The sequence below is a fragment of a genome, unplaced genomic scaffold, assembly GCF_019419815.1.
Source record: "Pyrus x bretschneideri cultivar Hongxiangsu unplaced genomic scaffold, Pyrus_bretschneideri_v1 Contig115, whole genome shotgun sequence".
Lineage (NCBI taxonomy): Eukaryota > Viridiplantae > Streptophyta > Magnoliopsida > Rosales > Rosaceae > Pyrus > Pyrus x bretschneideri.
In genome coordinates, this window is record NW_025999408.1 from 644916 (window position 1) to 660893 (window position 15978).

Below are 15978 nucleotides of genomic sequence, written 5' to 3' on the forward strand. Positions count from 1 at the left end.
ATTCCAGCTCAGTTTTGCTCCAAATTGCATCATTTCATGTAATATGTCCTTTAAACCTGAAAACACATGAACGTAGCTTAAAAGACTACTTTAACGAAGAAAACATAACAAAAATGCATAAGAACTAGCTAACTAAGGCGCATAAATATGCTCCTATCATTTTTAAAACAATAATATATGGTACTACTAACATAAGCTTTGCATTCATTGATGGACTATATAGTTGCCTTAGGGCCTTAGGATGACTATGAACCTTTGATTCAATCCAACATGAGCCTAGCGTTGGATCTTGGTCTAGGAATGATAATTGACTTGAGTTACACATTTAATCACATTAAGGCGTCTTTTCTTATTGGGCATTGGACCCTACTACTCCAATTCCTTGCATATCAAATAAAACAAGAAAGGAGTAATTAAAAGTAAAGAAGAGCTTATGCTTTTTTACAATATTTGATCAAAACAATTACTTTAAAGTAAAGAAGAGCTTATGCTCTTTTACAACATTTGATCATATCAAATTACAACCAAAATCTAATCTACACATTCCCATGGTTCAAACAATTTGAGAGACGGCCTTTCACATAGCTCAATTATCGTAGGCTTAGGTTCATAATCACCCTTTTTTTAATTAATTAACCCCTTAACTAATTAAAATTGAATGCAACATTGTCATTTGGTTTTTGTATCCATAGAATTGATTTAGATGGAGCTAAATGAAATGAAAATCCAATTCTCATTTAAAGATACAAAATTATTTTGTTCTCAACTAATTTAGGCCAAAATGTAATAACCTCAATTTTTGGGCTATATTGCAAAATACAAACTTTTGAGGTCACTTTGTAAAAACACAAAAATTCACTACTTCATGTAATTGTATAACGACGTCTAAAGTATGTATCAGAGAATGCACTATTACAGACAAAATAATCGTCCAAGAGTTTCGTACCTCGTTGTTGCCTGCTTCTATCAAGGTTTCTGGAACGACTGAGCCTGTAGATCTGATCCACATCTTGGATGACTTGACGGGAATGTGAGGCTCTGCCCATTCTTGCCTTGTCATATCTCCTTCTACACTCCTCATCTTCTTCCCTCTCATTTTGGGCCAACTAGAGATTGAACATTCCTTCTGATTGATTAAACAATTCTTCCTCTTGCTGATCGATTTCGCACATCATCCTTGAAGAAGAAGACATTGTAAGAAGAAAGCAGAAACTATGAATAATGATACAAATTTTGATTTTGGTGAAGAAGGAAGCAGAAACTATGAATAATGATAGAGATCTTCAGAAAATTGATGTGAGATTTCTGAGGATGGATGGTGGATTATATAGAGGATTCAGAAGGGATCAAGTTGTAGATAATGCCATGTGGGAAGCCGTCATTCGTTAAAAATCTGATCAAAATCTATCCTCAAAGATTGTAAACAGATTGTGACACGTGGCGCGACATGATTGGTTAAAAATCTTATCGGAAATCTATCATCAACGATTCTTAAAAAATACCAACACATGGCACGACAGCATTAGATAAAAATCTTATCGAAATCCATCACCAATAATTGTCTTTTTCGAATAATGACATATGACGCAACGAGAACGATTAAAATCTTATCCGAAATTACAAATAAAATTATTTTGTATTAGTTTATAAATAAAAAAAATACTAATATTTTATTACCTGTTACCAGGGCTATTCAATATAAGGGTAGAGATGCAAAAAACTGCTATTGTTCATTAAGAACAGTTACTGTTCACTAGGTAAATTAAATAATGAATAGCCTGGAAGCCTTTCCCATGGTGGAGTTGCTTTAGTAGGGTTGAGAGAAATGCATTAGGTGAAGTGTCTGCACCAAGGGTAGGCCAAAGCTCCTTGTTCTATGCTTTCTTCTTTCTCTCAATGTGCACAGAGTCTTTATCCCAGTTCAACTTTGATGCGATTGCAAACACTATATCCATCAACCTTCTCGATTTCCACACCAAATGCCATGGTCATTGTGCTACGAACTCTGTCTCCCCTTTACACACCCACACCAATTATTGTCTGGTCCACAGATCCAAACTTTCTCATAATCAAAGTGTCCATGACATCATTAAGTTTCATAGGTGTGACCCTATAATCCTCCACAAAATGCAGACCCAACCATTCTCTCTTCTGCCATCTTTCCCAATCTGCCCATAACTGCTTTGCGTCTAATACAGATGCATTTGTCAGCGATCTTCTTGATGCGGTTGAGGCAGAGATCAACGATCTCTTTGCCGATGGTCTAGTGACCACATGGGAAGTTGTTGGCGGAGCCTTCCTAGCCGGAAATGAGCTGCTCAGGGTGGAAAGCTGGCAGTAGTTGTTCCAGACCTCGTCAATGACGGTTGGCTCTAGATCGACAAAGATGGAGAGAGGGATGTGCTTGCCGGCACCGGTCTCGGAGAAGAATGTGTTGAAGGTGTCGTCGCCGCGACCGACGGTCTTGTCGTTGGGCATATGGTTCCATTTCCAAATGTGGACTCATAGGAATTGGCCGACTGATTCATTTTTTCAAAATAATGCGACCCGCCCTGCCCCTGTCCCGTTTTATTTCCAAACGGGTTCGGTCTGGGTTCTCGAATTTTGGGTCCGGCTTGGTCTGTTCCCACCCCTAATGCCTACAGCTTCCAGCCACACACTGTCCTTTCCCGTCTCGTCATTCGTCTTCGACCGCCACTTTATCTTTCTTTCTCTCAGTCTTCCACAACAAGCGGTGACCCAAAATCGATTCTTATTGGAGCAAGCCAAGGCCCCAATTTATTTTGAGCATTAGATTTGTTGACGTGAGTCAATTTACCTGACATCATTGTACTTATATATATATTGTGCTCCTATTGAGAGAAGAATAAAACGAAAAGTATTTAAAACCCTAAATAAACTTTTATTTTGGCATTAGAGCAGATTTCGACCTGCTTCTTTCCTAATCCTAAATCTATTACTGTTGCGCAAATTGCAGCAAGTCAAACCCTTTCCAGTTGGTTTTGAAACCTGAAACCAACCCAAACAAACACGCGCCGCCTTTTGTTCTCTAGGCAGCGTCGATCCATATCCAAAAATGTACCAGAAAAACTCTCATTCATATGCTCAACGATTTCACTGTGATGGATGAAGAAAAGAAGTCTGAGATATTTCCTATTCAAACTGTACCCATCCCAAGTTAGTCCACCAACATCAACGTTTTACCATTCGGGTTCAAGCTCAATGACTCGAATTATAAGATCTGGTCAAAGATGTTAGAGGTTTATGCTTGCGAGTTGGGACAACTATACTACTTGACCATGAAAATTTTAGAACCGGAAGAAGATGATCCTAGTCACTCGAAGTGGGTCACCGAGGACGCGATTGCTCAAGGATGGTTGCTGAAGACTAAAGAACCTCACTTGCTAAGACTTCTTTCGATCCACCAACTGCAAAGGACATTTGGGAGAGCATAACCCAAATGATCTATGATGAAGTGGACGAGTCCCAGTACTATGAACTTCAATGTAAGGCTACACAGACTCGACAAGATGGTCACCCAGTAAACTTATACTATGAAGAGCTGAAAAGCATGTGGCAGGAACTTGACAAGAGACACCTAGCATGATGGCGTGCATGCTGGATCTAAGATACCATCAGCTGCAACTTCTCGTTATTCCCACACTGATACGGATATTGGGAAGGAAGAGCTTCAATGCAATCACTGCAATGGGAAAAGGCATACATAAGAAACATGTTTCGAACTCCATGGTTACCCCGAGTGGTTTATTGAGAGAATGATGCAACTTAAGGAAAAAGGAAATTACGCGAGCCAGACAAAGGTGGCAGATGCGGGACCTGGACGTGCTACTGTAGCCACAGGTCGTGTTAGGTTTAGAATTAGCAACAACCTTGCTCGACCTGTTTATCCGGTGGAGCAAAACCAACCCAATAAGCCAGATGATAATGATACTGGCCCAGTTCTTTCTTTAATCAACCAATTCTCTGAATATCGGCACTGCCTTAGTAGCTTCTGCTGACCATGACACATGTTGATAATTGATTCCGGAGCCATATGTCATATGACATATGATCAATTTTTGTTTTAATATATGACAAATCTACCTAATGAGAGTGTTGTCATTGCAAAATGGTGATGTTGTCTCTATTATTGGAGCGGGATCCATAACTCTTACAACTTCTTTGTCATTTGATAATGTTCTACTTCTTCGCGCCCTGTCAAATCATCTATTGTCAATTAGTCAGGTCACTGAAGAACTTGATTGTGTTGTGCTAATGTTTCCTAGTTTTTGCTTGCTAGATATCTAGACACGAGCGATCATTGAGCGTGGTACTAAGAAGATAGGGTTGCACTATGTGGATGAAGTGGCATCATGACATGTCAATAAAGTCCATACTGGTGACAGGCTGACAGCCTAGGTTGCATGGAAATAGATATTGATATGGCGACATGGGGATACGACAACAATACAAAATTCAAAAAATAAGGACATGGACATAGTTAGGACCCGACGATTAAAATATAACAAATATCACATATATCAAAAACAATGCTTCGAATTCATAAAGTACTTGCATTCAACAAATTCATTCACGATACATAATAATGAAAACACAAAAAAAATAGTTAAAACAACACATTATTCGAGTCTTAATGGTCTTCAAGTCTTTCTTTCTATTTCCTCTTGAACTTTAATGTCGTCATTAGTAAAGATCACGACCTCTAGTTCTGGTTCACAAGTGAAAGGTTTGCAATTTTGAGCACACCCGCATGTTCCATATTCAAAGATCAAATCCATCCCCTCCCACATCTTTAAGTGACCATTTTATAATATAGGTTGGTCCTCCTAGACGAAGATTATTATGAACATATACCAAATCCTTGGCTCTTTGGGGTGCTGTCCAATTCCTCCTCAAAGGCTGTAAAAGATTATATGATGACCAATTTCTTTCACAACATGATGAGGAACAAGACTGTCCAAGAAGCTTCAAATCTTGAAGAGTTGGAGTAGAAGCCCCATGGATGAACGACCACTTCACTGGTTGCATTGGAAATCTATCACTCATAACATCACTACTTGAAAAATCATAAAGATTAGCCAAAAAGCGGCATAATCCTCATTGATACTTCTTCTCTCCACACTATTAGCAAAGTAACACTCAAAGCTTTTTTTTTCTTCTTTCTATTGAGATCTCTACATCCTTTTTCAGTGCAACACGATTGGGAGCACCAACAAGCTACTCATTGCTATAATACGTGTAAGTGATAAATTAAAAAATTATAATAATTAAGACCAATTAAATAAATTTACTAAAACTCTCAAGAAAGTTACCTTGGATTTAAAGAATGTGCAAGGCAATGGAGTGGTGTGCTACTCTTGGTCTATCTTTGTATTGCCACCTTATGCACAATATAAAAGAATTCTGATTGCTCATCAAGTTCCTTGTTTTTTTTTTTTTTCATTAATAGCCTTTTTCACAAATTTAATCATACAATCCCACCATTCATAAACCAAGTGAAGACACGGAATATCGATGTCACAAATTCTAAGCATAGAATAAATAGGAGATGTAAAACTAAGTATGCATTTACGGTCACACCAAAGCTTGTCGCTTAACATTTTCTCTTTGATGCTTCTAGCTAGTTCACACAATCCTCTTGATATGAATCTCATTCTTCACTAATCACCATTCCTTGTAAGTCACGCTTTATTTCCTTATATCTCCTCATCATCACAATCATGGAAGCAAATCGTGTCGGCAACTGCAAGAAGCTTTATCTTTAAATAAGAATTAAAGAGGGCCAACATCATTTGGTGGTTCATAATATATTTTTTAATTGCTAAAAACTCTTCACAAACATCGGCAATCCAAATGCATTGACCCTACACATTGTTAGATAGACTTGCCGCCAGTGTGCATATGTTATTCAAAGCTAGATTTAGTGTATGTACTACACATGGAGTCCAAAATATGTATCTATATTTGGCATTTGTTATTTTTCCTGTTTTGCAAGAACTTGCATTGATTGTGATTACTTGAACTACATATTGTGGTCCAATCTCATGAATGCACTGATCGAGTAAATTAGCAATGAATTGAACATTCTTCGTCTCACCTTCACAACTAACCACCTTCAAAAACATAGGTCCAATTTTACACACTGTTCTAAAAATCCCTGCATAGTGCCACCTAGGCCCTGCCTAGGTGCTAGGCGGTTGGTCACCGTCCCGATTAATGCTTAGGCGTTTGAAAATTAAGAAAGGACCCATAGACCTACTGAGATGCCCACCTAGACTGCCTAGGCATTGACCACTTAGGCAGAAAATAGATAACTTTGATTTTGCATTTTATTTTTTTTTCAATAAATTGTAAGAGACTTGTCGAATACTTAAATGAGCACACATTATATGCTTGTTCCCCATGTTTTCATTATGTTCCAATATTTCATAATATATGTGTCATTCTATTTTGTAGTTTATGATGAAATTATATATATTTTAAGTATAAACATACACTTATTTACATGAAATATAATGGATTTAGTTAAATCCGCCTAGTCCGCCTAGGCGCCCACCTAGACCCCGCCTAGCCGCCTAGGCGCTAGGCCCCAACCCGCCACCCGACTAGCGCCTAGCGTCTTTTAGAACCTTTCACAAGTGGCCATAATATTGATAAGTGGTCTTCTTTGAGAATCCGACCATCCATTGATGCACACACTTCACCGTTTTCTCTCAACGAAATCATTACTAGATTTAATTTTATCTTAACGTGAATCTTCTTCATTTGGAAAAGTGTAGTCCTCAACCTGAAGGCTTATAACCCAGAATTGAATTCTTACAAGCATATGTAAATTCTTACAAGCATTTATAGCAATAATAGCATCTAAATTCTCTCTATGCAACAATTAAAAGTTTTCATCAATAAATCCAGCAACTCCCTTTCTTTTCTTTTGACTAAGTCCACTTTCCATTGTACAAACAATGTATCAAATTCCAAATCAAAGGTAGTAGCAATTGAAGAGCCAACTTTGCTTGATGTGGTGGCCTTGGTGGTCAAAAAAATTGTTCTAGCTTTGGCATTTTTTACCCTCACCTCCGCCTCATCTATCACTCGTTTCCTTTTTAATGAATTACTTTGTGTAACTTTGTTGCAAAGTCTAACCCCACCTCCTTTGATTTTCAACAAATGATAATTGACTTTAGATTATGGCCCATGAAAATCTTCTTGACAATAATTACACTTGACACTTACATTCACTCCACCCTTCACCTCACTTGGTTCATATTTTGTAAAATACTTCCATAGAGGAGCATTATCATTAAGGGTGGGCATAGTTTGGTTCAGTATAGTTTTGAGTGAAATTGAAACCGAAACCCAAAACTTTTACGGTTCAATTCGGTGTGGTTTTGAAGCCAAAACCGAAATGAAACCAAACCGTTTGATTTGGTTCGATATGGTTTCAAATGGTTTCTGTTCGGCTTTAGACCATTTACATACAAAATTAAAATGTAAGAAGAACAACTTTTATAAACTGAACATAAAAAAGGTCAAAAGCTAATTAAGATTATACTAAGCTGTAAAGTCAACTGATTATATGATTGTGCCAAGTACATTAAGAGATTACACATAATATATCAAAAGCTAAGAAGTCTTATAAACCATGCAATTCTACACTAAAAAATAGACTCAATATTAATTCCACCAACTGGAAGATGGATGACTTTCAAGAGAGAGAGAGAGAGAGAGACTGATGAGTGATGAGAGAAAGGCTAGAGCAGCGCTGCTGTAGACATGTAAATTTTGTTGCATGCAAATAATGCATCACAAAGCTCCATGTGGCATATAACTCATCACAAATGGAAAAGTCATCAATGACACATGGCATAAATCAAGCAAAGGAAGCTCAAAATTTCCCCAAAATTGGGCCAAAAGGAAGAAATCTCCTTAAAATCAACAAAGGGCCCAAATTACTCCCAAAACTGGAAAGCAAGCTAAAGCATCTTCACAAAACAAGCAAGAATTGAAGATTGCTTGCAAAATAAGCAAAAAAGCCCTATATATTTCAACCAAGCAAGGGAAAGTGGCTAAAATTAAGACACAAAACATGCCTAAATTCTCTCATGGACAAATCAAGACACAAATCAAAGCCAAATCCATTCAAAGGTAAGCTTTAAGAAGTCTATAAATACAAGGTCCTCAAACAAGCATAAAGGTGGACAATTTCTACATTCGAGGCCGGAATTCTCACATTGAGAAGAACCTCTACCAAATCTTTGAAGACTAATACGCTGCCAAAACTCTCTTTGAAGAACGTACAACCAAAGCCGAAGCATTCTTTCGACCAAAGCCAAAGCATTCCTTTCAAGAATCAACAAGCACTTGTGCCGATTCCTTCAAGACTTTGTTGCAAGCTTAAAACATGAAACGACGTTCGATTCAAGATCAAGTCGCCAAGACCCTTGAATCAACAAAATCCTACATCAACACTACCTTTGCCACAACTTTGAGGTGAAGACTATCCACGCATTATTTTAAGCTCAAAAATTGTTCAATTGTTCATCCGAGATCAAGTCATCGCGGCTCTTGGATCAGCAACCTACGCATCTACATGAAATTTAAAGACTGAATCAGAGGAAAATTATAAACAGAGATTGTAACCCTACAAATTCATCAATACAAGTCTACTTTGTACACCTGTTCTCGTTTCATTCGTTACAAAATTTTCGTGTTTACAAATTTGGCACGCCCGTTGAGACCTCTCAGTCTTTCAATTCACAAGAAACACACATAGCATCAAGAAATGATCAAGTTGTTCCCGCAACCAACGTGAATAACAAGAACATCCTTGCCATAAATGGTGGCACTTTGGGCATCATAACCTGAAGCAAGGCAAGAGCTCTCTCTACCATGTTTTCCACCCATACATCAACTCTTCCAAATGAGCAAGAGCACCCAAGGCATGAGCCTGTGATCACCCTAGCCTTGCTAAGGGCACCAAGGGAAGAGAGCCCCAGAAGGTACCCCGAGTCGTTGACTTCCCACATCGACATAAGCATCAGCTCGTATCCCGTAGCCATGCAAGTCATAATTACTAGTGCAACTTTAATTAAAGAGCAGCTGGCACAAATGAGTGAAGAAATCGCAAGGTTGACAAGGGCCGTGGAAGAAAAGAACTTTCAGATTGCTACACTCATCAACCGTTTAGAGGCGCAGCACGACAAGAAAGCTGACCTGAAGGTTGATCCACTAAAGTAAGAAGCTGATGAAAATGAGGAGCCTCTAATGGACATAGTTGAGGAGAAGCTAGAGGCGGACCGAGCTACAACGCTCATAGGATCTCTCTCTATCCAACAGCTGCAAGAGATGAAAGAAATTACCATGATTCTGTGTTGTACTCAAAGCCATACTTTAAAAGGATTGACACTTTGAGGATGCCAAGAGGTTATCAGCCACCTTAATTCATGCAATTCAATGGAAAAGGCAATCATAAACAACGTATTGCCTATTTCATAGAAACCTGCAGCAATGCTAGGACAAAGGGAGATTACCTCGTTAAGCAATTCGTAGGCTTGCTAAAAGGTAATGCCTTTGACTAGTACACCTACCTCAAGCTCGAGTCTATCAACAGCTAGGACCATCTTGAAAGAGAATTCCTACCACTTCTATAGCATTTTCGCACCGTAAGCATGCTAGAGTTGACGAGTACGAAATAGTAGAAGGATGACCTGTCGTCGACTACATTAATAGGTGGCGTTCATTAAGTTTGGATTGCAAAGATCAGCTTTCTAAAACCTCTGCCATTGAGATGTGTGTTCAAGGCATGCACTGGGGGGTTATATTACATCCTTCAAGGAATAAAACCAAGAACATTTGAAGAATTGGCAACTTGATCCCATGATATGGAGTTGAGTATTGCCAATCATGGAAAGAAAGAGTCAATCATCGACTTAAAAAAAGATAAGGTGTTCACCCCAAAGGTAGACAAGACTGGGAAAAAGCCCGCCAATGAAGCTTTTGTCATCCATACTACCCCCATCAAGACTTCCTCCACGCCCGTCAAGATCTTTTCTAAAAGCAAAACAAAGGAAATGAAAAGTGACCCTTCTCGCACCTAAGATAGGTACAAATACACTTTAAGGGAGCTAGAGTAGAAGATGTACCCTTTTCCTAACTCTGACGTGGCTGCAATGCTAGGCAACTTGCTGGAAAAGAAGGTAATTGAGTTACCTGAATGCAAACACCCCAAAGAGATGAATCGCGTTACCCATCCTAGGTACTGTAAGAACTTCCTACAACTTGTCATAAAAAGGCTTAGTAATAAGCTTTCTCATGGAACACGTTTAACTTGCGATTCCTTGGATCGAACTTAAACTTCAGGTTTATGGATGCTCGTGTGATGATTTGAGGATACAGCACATCACTATTCGTCCAGGATGTCCCCAAAAGATCATGCCAAAGTGTAATTTCGTGCACGGTCCTAATACTTTACAGACATTTCACATGTTAAACTAATCTAGTTTAATATAAAGGGAAAAATTATTGTTTTAAGTCGTCTCATGTAAATTTCATATGCTTAAACAATAATTCCAAGGAATATGTAATTGGGAGAATGTGATTAGATTCAACAGACCATTCTCTTTCTTATACATATCCTAAACGTTCATAATCATAGGATTGCCAATTGGGCATTGACAGTCTGTTCAGATCAATACATGCTCTGTCTTCTCTTAGGGAGAGTGACTGGTCTCGAGTCGTTGGTGTGACCGACACCGAGACAAGCAAGTAGGTGCTCAATAAAGAATGAGTCCACTGAACACGATCAATAAGGAGTTCTCATACTCATGTCACATGAGAACTCATGGTTAGGATAATGCAAAGTAGTCCTTTGACCTAAGGCATCATAGTTGTCTTGTGGTTAGGTCCTTAATCTTTGATTATATCAAAGTTACTCCATCAGAGGGTGTCCACAACATAGTTGGGGTTATGCCACTTAGCCACGGAGGCAAGTGAATGTGCAACAAAGGATCTCTGATGTGATAAATAATAGCACTCAAATTAGACCCTCTTATTGACAATTGTAGTAAAGATGTAAGTAGGGATCGTTCTAGGCCGGGGATTATGAGGGATTGCTAATCTAATTAAAACAAACTCAAAAGACTCAAAACAACACCAAACAATCAAATAGACTCTAGGACTTAATTTGGACGAAAATAGAATTGGTTTTGACTCAAAACACTTAAAAACACACAATAGGACAGATTTGACACAACAAAGTAAAAGGGATTGGGTTTTTGACGAATTTAAGGTAAAAACAAGTAACTAAAAGACTTAAACAAAGTTTGGACGAATTTGGGTATATGGATGGGTGATTAGCTAGCTAGAGGATTCTTTTCCACACATGATACATTTGAACACAAATTGATTTCCAGTTGCTTTCTACACCCCAGATTAACCGTGACATCACTAATTAACCCTTAGATTTTCCTTTAGTTATTGGATTGGATGACATCATTCGACAACCCAAAGCATTCTTCAAAAGTTCCCTACATGACATCATAATAAAGATACGATCAAAGATCATTATGTTCTATGAAAATCATAAGTATTGACAAACCATTCGTAACTATGACATGATGATACTCATGCCAGGAATTTAACTTAACATGATTGTGAAAACAACCTTAACTACTTGTGAATATAAGTTTGTAACGATTATGTGAAACTCCCTTATATTCTAGCACCAAATTCATGCATGCAAATTTAGTGTGCACCCGTAATCAACAAACAAGAATAAGTTCTCAATCAAATGGTTAAGTAAATTGCATTCACAATTTATGAAATCACAACTGGAATTAATCAATTCATATCACAAACATAATCATGGTTTCAAAGCCTCCCCTAGCTAAAACGGGTTTAGCCTCTCATGTTCACAACAAAACAAAGAAAACTTGAATTAAACATTGAAAACAAAAGATAGATTACACCTAAAAACGTTCCAACCCTCCAACTTGAGCAAAAACGTCCAAGGCTTCTTCTTCTCTTCTTCTTCCTTGCTATGTTGCGACACAAGGGTTTAGGGATGATTTTGGATGTATTTCTAGGTTAGGAATGGATTTAGGTTAGTAGGAGGGTGCGGCAAGGGATAGGAATGGTGTATGAATGTTTGGTTGAAGGTATGAAAGTATGGGAGTGGTGGAAGAATGGATGAAGGTTGCGGCAAAGGATGGTGTGATTGGATGAAGGATGCCAAATTGTATGAATGAGTGAATATATGTGTGTATAGTTGCGGCAAATGTTTATGGAAGGTCAATGAAACTTAGCTATTTTTTCCAAGAGCCTTAAAGGTCAGAACCTCCTCAAAATAAGTAAGTAAAATCAGAAATTAAAAGGTAATAGGAAGGTGACATGCGGCAAGAAAAAGGGAAGGAAAATGAATGTGTTTTATGGCTGAAATTAGGCAAGGATTTAGGATAGAATAGGGATGTAAGGTGCGGCATTGAATAGGGTTAAAAAGGAATGTGATATTGTGACACAAAATAGGGAATAGGCACTCCCCTTGCACATCAAGGAAAGCCCAGGTTTAGGCAAGGCACGGCAAGGGCAATAAGGGTGCAAGGAAGGTTTAGTTTGTGTCCTAAAATGCATAAAAGTCCTCAATGTTGTTGGAACTTAGGGGCTTTTAGGATTAGGAAAGGTCAAACCAAAATAGGAAACCTTGGCTTAACTTTCCTACTTCAAGTAGGAATCCTTCTTTGATTAGGAATCCTTCTTTGATTAGGAATCCTTCTTCTTTAGGTCTTCAATTTCGTCCATTCCTTTTGCTCCAAGCATATGCTATCCATTCCAAGTCCAATTTTGCTCCAAAAGGCTCCAAAATGCACCTTCTTGCTACCTTAGCCATATGAACCTATAAACACACGAAAATAGCTTAAAATACTAAAATAACCATGAACTAACAACATAAATGTAAGAAAACAAGCTAACTAAGTCGCCTAAATATGCTCCTATCAATCTCTAGCCTTCAAACCGTTTGAGGAAGAATACTCTATGATATCATTAAGAATCTCTAGCCAGAGTATGAATGCGATTTCGGAAGTCATTCCAAATTACATTCAAGGTAATCATATAAGTAAGAGAATCACACTGGATAGTAGACATGAATAAACTATCAAACCAAATAATGTGGTCAAGAGTATTGTATTAGAGAAAGACCGTATTGCATTGTAATCCTAAACTGAATAGGTTCTCCACCTCTTCTAATTAGCTTGGGTAGCCATGACATACTGCTAGGTGTCAATGATGATTTGTGGAAGCCCTAAAGGTGAGTAATCACTAAAGGGAGAATTGAAAGTAAGTTTCAATTCATAATCGATTTGAAGAGTTCTAATCGCCCACTGCTTCACTAAAAGGAACCTAATGGATCGTACACCAAGTAAGCTAGAGATTGAAGAAACAACAGAGATGAGTAAGGATAATTAAATGGTTTAATTATTTATGGCTAGAATTAATTAATTAATATGTTAATTAATCAAACGAATATGTTCGTTATAGACCTCGGGTTAGTTTTGGGCCACAAGGCCGAATGAGATTTGAATGTCAAACTCATTAACTCAAGTTGTATGACAACTTGAAAACAGAAAGGGCTTGAAAGCCCAATGAACCCTTAATGGCCGGCCATATAGAAAGGGATAGTGAACTTGCCTTAATTGCAAGTTTGCCACTCCATTGCGAGGTGGTATAAAGGCAACTTTATAGCCATTTCATCCTTAGGGTTTTCTAAGGGAAGAAAAGAGAACACAAAGCTCTCTCTTCTCTAATGAAGGCCGGCCACCCTAAAGGAACTTAGCTAGCAATATTCCTTCCTCTAGGTTACTCATCTCTTCATCAATACTCTCCTTGGTGTGGAGACTTAGAGGTTCTCTATTTTGGGAACTTGAAGAATCCATTCTACCATCCTCATCCAAGAAATACATGGAGCTAAGAAGTAAGGAATGAAGGCCCTATCTCTTGGGTGATTAGCCTTTGCTTATGCAAAGAGGAATCAACAAAGGTATAATATTTCTCAACTCACTTTGTTCTTGAGTTGTGTCTTGGTTCACCACACTCACTAGGCCTTGAACTTCGTGGGTAAAGTTTTGTTTTCGAGTGCATACAAGCATGATTCCGCCTTTTAATTGTTAATTTCATGTATAGGTGTTGCTCAAATGAACTAGTTTTCACAAATATATCCTTCAAGTGGTATCAGAGCCTAGGTCTAGTAGTTGGTGAATCCTTTTGGATTTTGTATTTTCATAGTTTATAATTTGAATGTTGTAATTGTTACATGCTTTATTCTTGCTTCTTTGAATGTAAATTTTGTCAGAAAATTTGTCATCTCAAATGTTGTAGATGTAGTTTATATGAGCATGAATTTTGGAGCTAAAATTTGGTGCCATGTTTATGGGGAAATTCGGCAAATTCCAAAGGGTGGATTTTTAGGTTCATGTTTGTCTTGTTAAAAGTGTTTTAAAGTGACTTTTGGAACCCTCTAAGTACCCTAGGATGTTAACCCCCTTTTGAGTAGTGAAAATTTGAGTTTTATTGAGTGAAAGCATTCATGGAGCTCTTATGGGTTTTCATGGATGTTCTTCAATGTTCTTGCTTTGTTCATACCAAGAACAAAAAGTTTTGTGTTTTGATTCAAAGTTTTAGGTTACATACATAAAGTCTTGTTTTATGATGGATGGTGTGACTTTTCAATCAACAAGACAATTTTGAAGAAGTGATTGAATGTTGAAAATGTGTTTGAATTTTTGTACATGATTGTTACTTCTCTTACACACCCATACCTATTTTTTCAACACCATACCCATCACCTTTTCAACATACTTGACTTTAAGACTATGCTTTTCATCAAAAACCATCCAACCACTTACTACTCACCATAATCGGCCAACCCTATAAGATAGGTACTTTTGGGGCTTATGAGCCAGACACGATGAACAATTCTAGGAAACAAATATATTGTGCTCATGATGCCACTGAATAAAGATTCGCTTAGTATAAATAAATTTACTCTTACTTTAAATAAAGTACTAAATTTAATAAATTGAAAACAACATAAAGTACTCTATTCAATAAATAATAAATTACAACCCAAAGTGATCGGAAAATTATGGGCTTCGATTACAGACAAAGTGATTGAAAAATTATGGGGTCATGAATTCATCATCATCACCTAACCAATTTGTGGTGCTAGGATGATCTTCTCTTGCCATACTAGGACCATCTCCACTTGCTCTCGCTTCTCTTGCACGCCTCCTTTGCACCACATCCGCTTTCGCTAATTTCCAAAAATATTTAGAATTTGGAGACTTCCCTTCTAAAGGCGTGTTCATAATGTCACAATCTCGTTGAGCCATTATTTCTTCTCTAACATGTTCCCTTTCTTGCCTAAGTAGCTCTCTTTCTCTCTCATTAGCTTGAAATTCTCTCTCAGTAGTAGCAGTTTTTGCCTCCTCTCTAGCCTTATCAGCCTCAAATTTAGCCATTTCCCGCGCCAAACTCAATTCACCTTGGCGAGCAAGTTCTTCCATATACTTTGCATAATCATTCTTGGAAGCACTCCCTTTTCTCTTTGAAGCCTTCTTACCTTGAGGCCTAATTGGATAACGGGTCGACCCTCACGCTTGTTCAGGGGGCGGTTCGGGCACTTTTTCTGCTTCATCTTCATGAACATGCGAGGAATGATCGGGCGTAGAGTGTAGAGGGGCGCTGTTCATGAAAACTTCTGGACCAACAAGCACAACTCTGAATTTAGGACAATCTTTGACAATATTCCACCATTCGCACCAGTTGAATGATTACTTGTCGTTTTTGGATTTGGCAGTATACCAAGATTGTGCTTGAAGTGTCTACATAATGCGGGGGAAGAAATAATTATAATGAAAGTAGGTAACAAATAAATAATACAAACAAATAATTACAATGAAAGTA

General features: G+C 37.9%; 1 protein-coding gene across 1 annotated transcript; it reads right to left on the reverse strand.

The window, feature by feature from the left end:
- Nucleotides 1-1892: 1892 nt before the first annotated feature.
- On the reverse strand, nucleotides 1893-2885 carry LOC125474025. The gene has a single exon (XM_048577450.1). The coding sequence runs from the start codon at nucleotides 2476-2478 to the stop codon at nucleotides 2017-2019; it is 462 nt and encodes a 153-aa protein (XP_048433407.1). The 5' UTR covers nucleotides 2479-2885; the 3' UTR covers nucleotides 1893-2016.
- Between the last annotated feature and the right edge of the window lie 13093 nt (nucleotides 2886-15978).

Bases quoted from the DNA above. Each gene is read 5' to 3' on its own strand.
- LOC125474025 (XM_048577450.1), bottom strand. From the start codon at position 2,478: ATGCCCAACGACAAGACCGTCGGTCGCGGCGACGACACCTTCAACACA.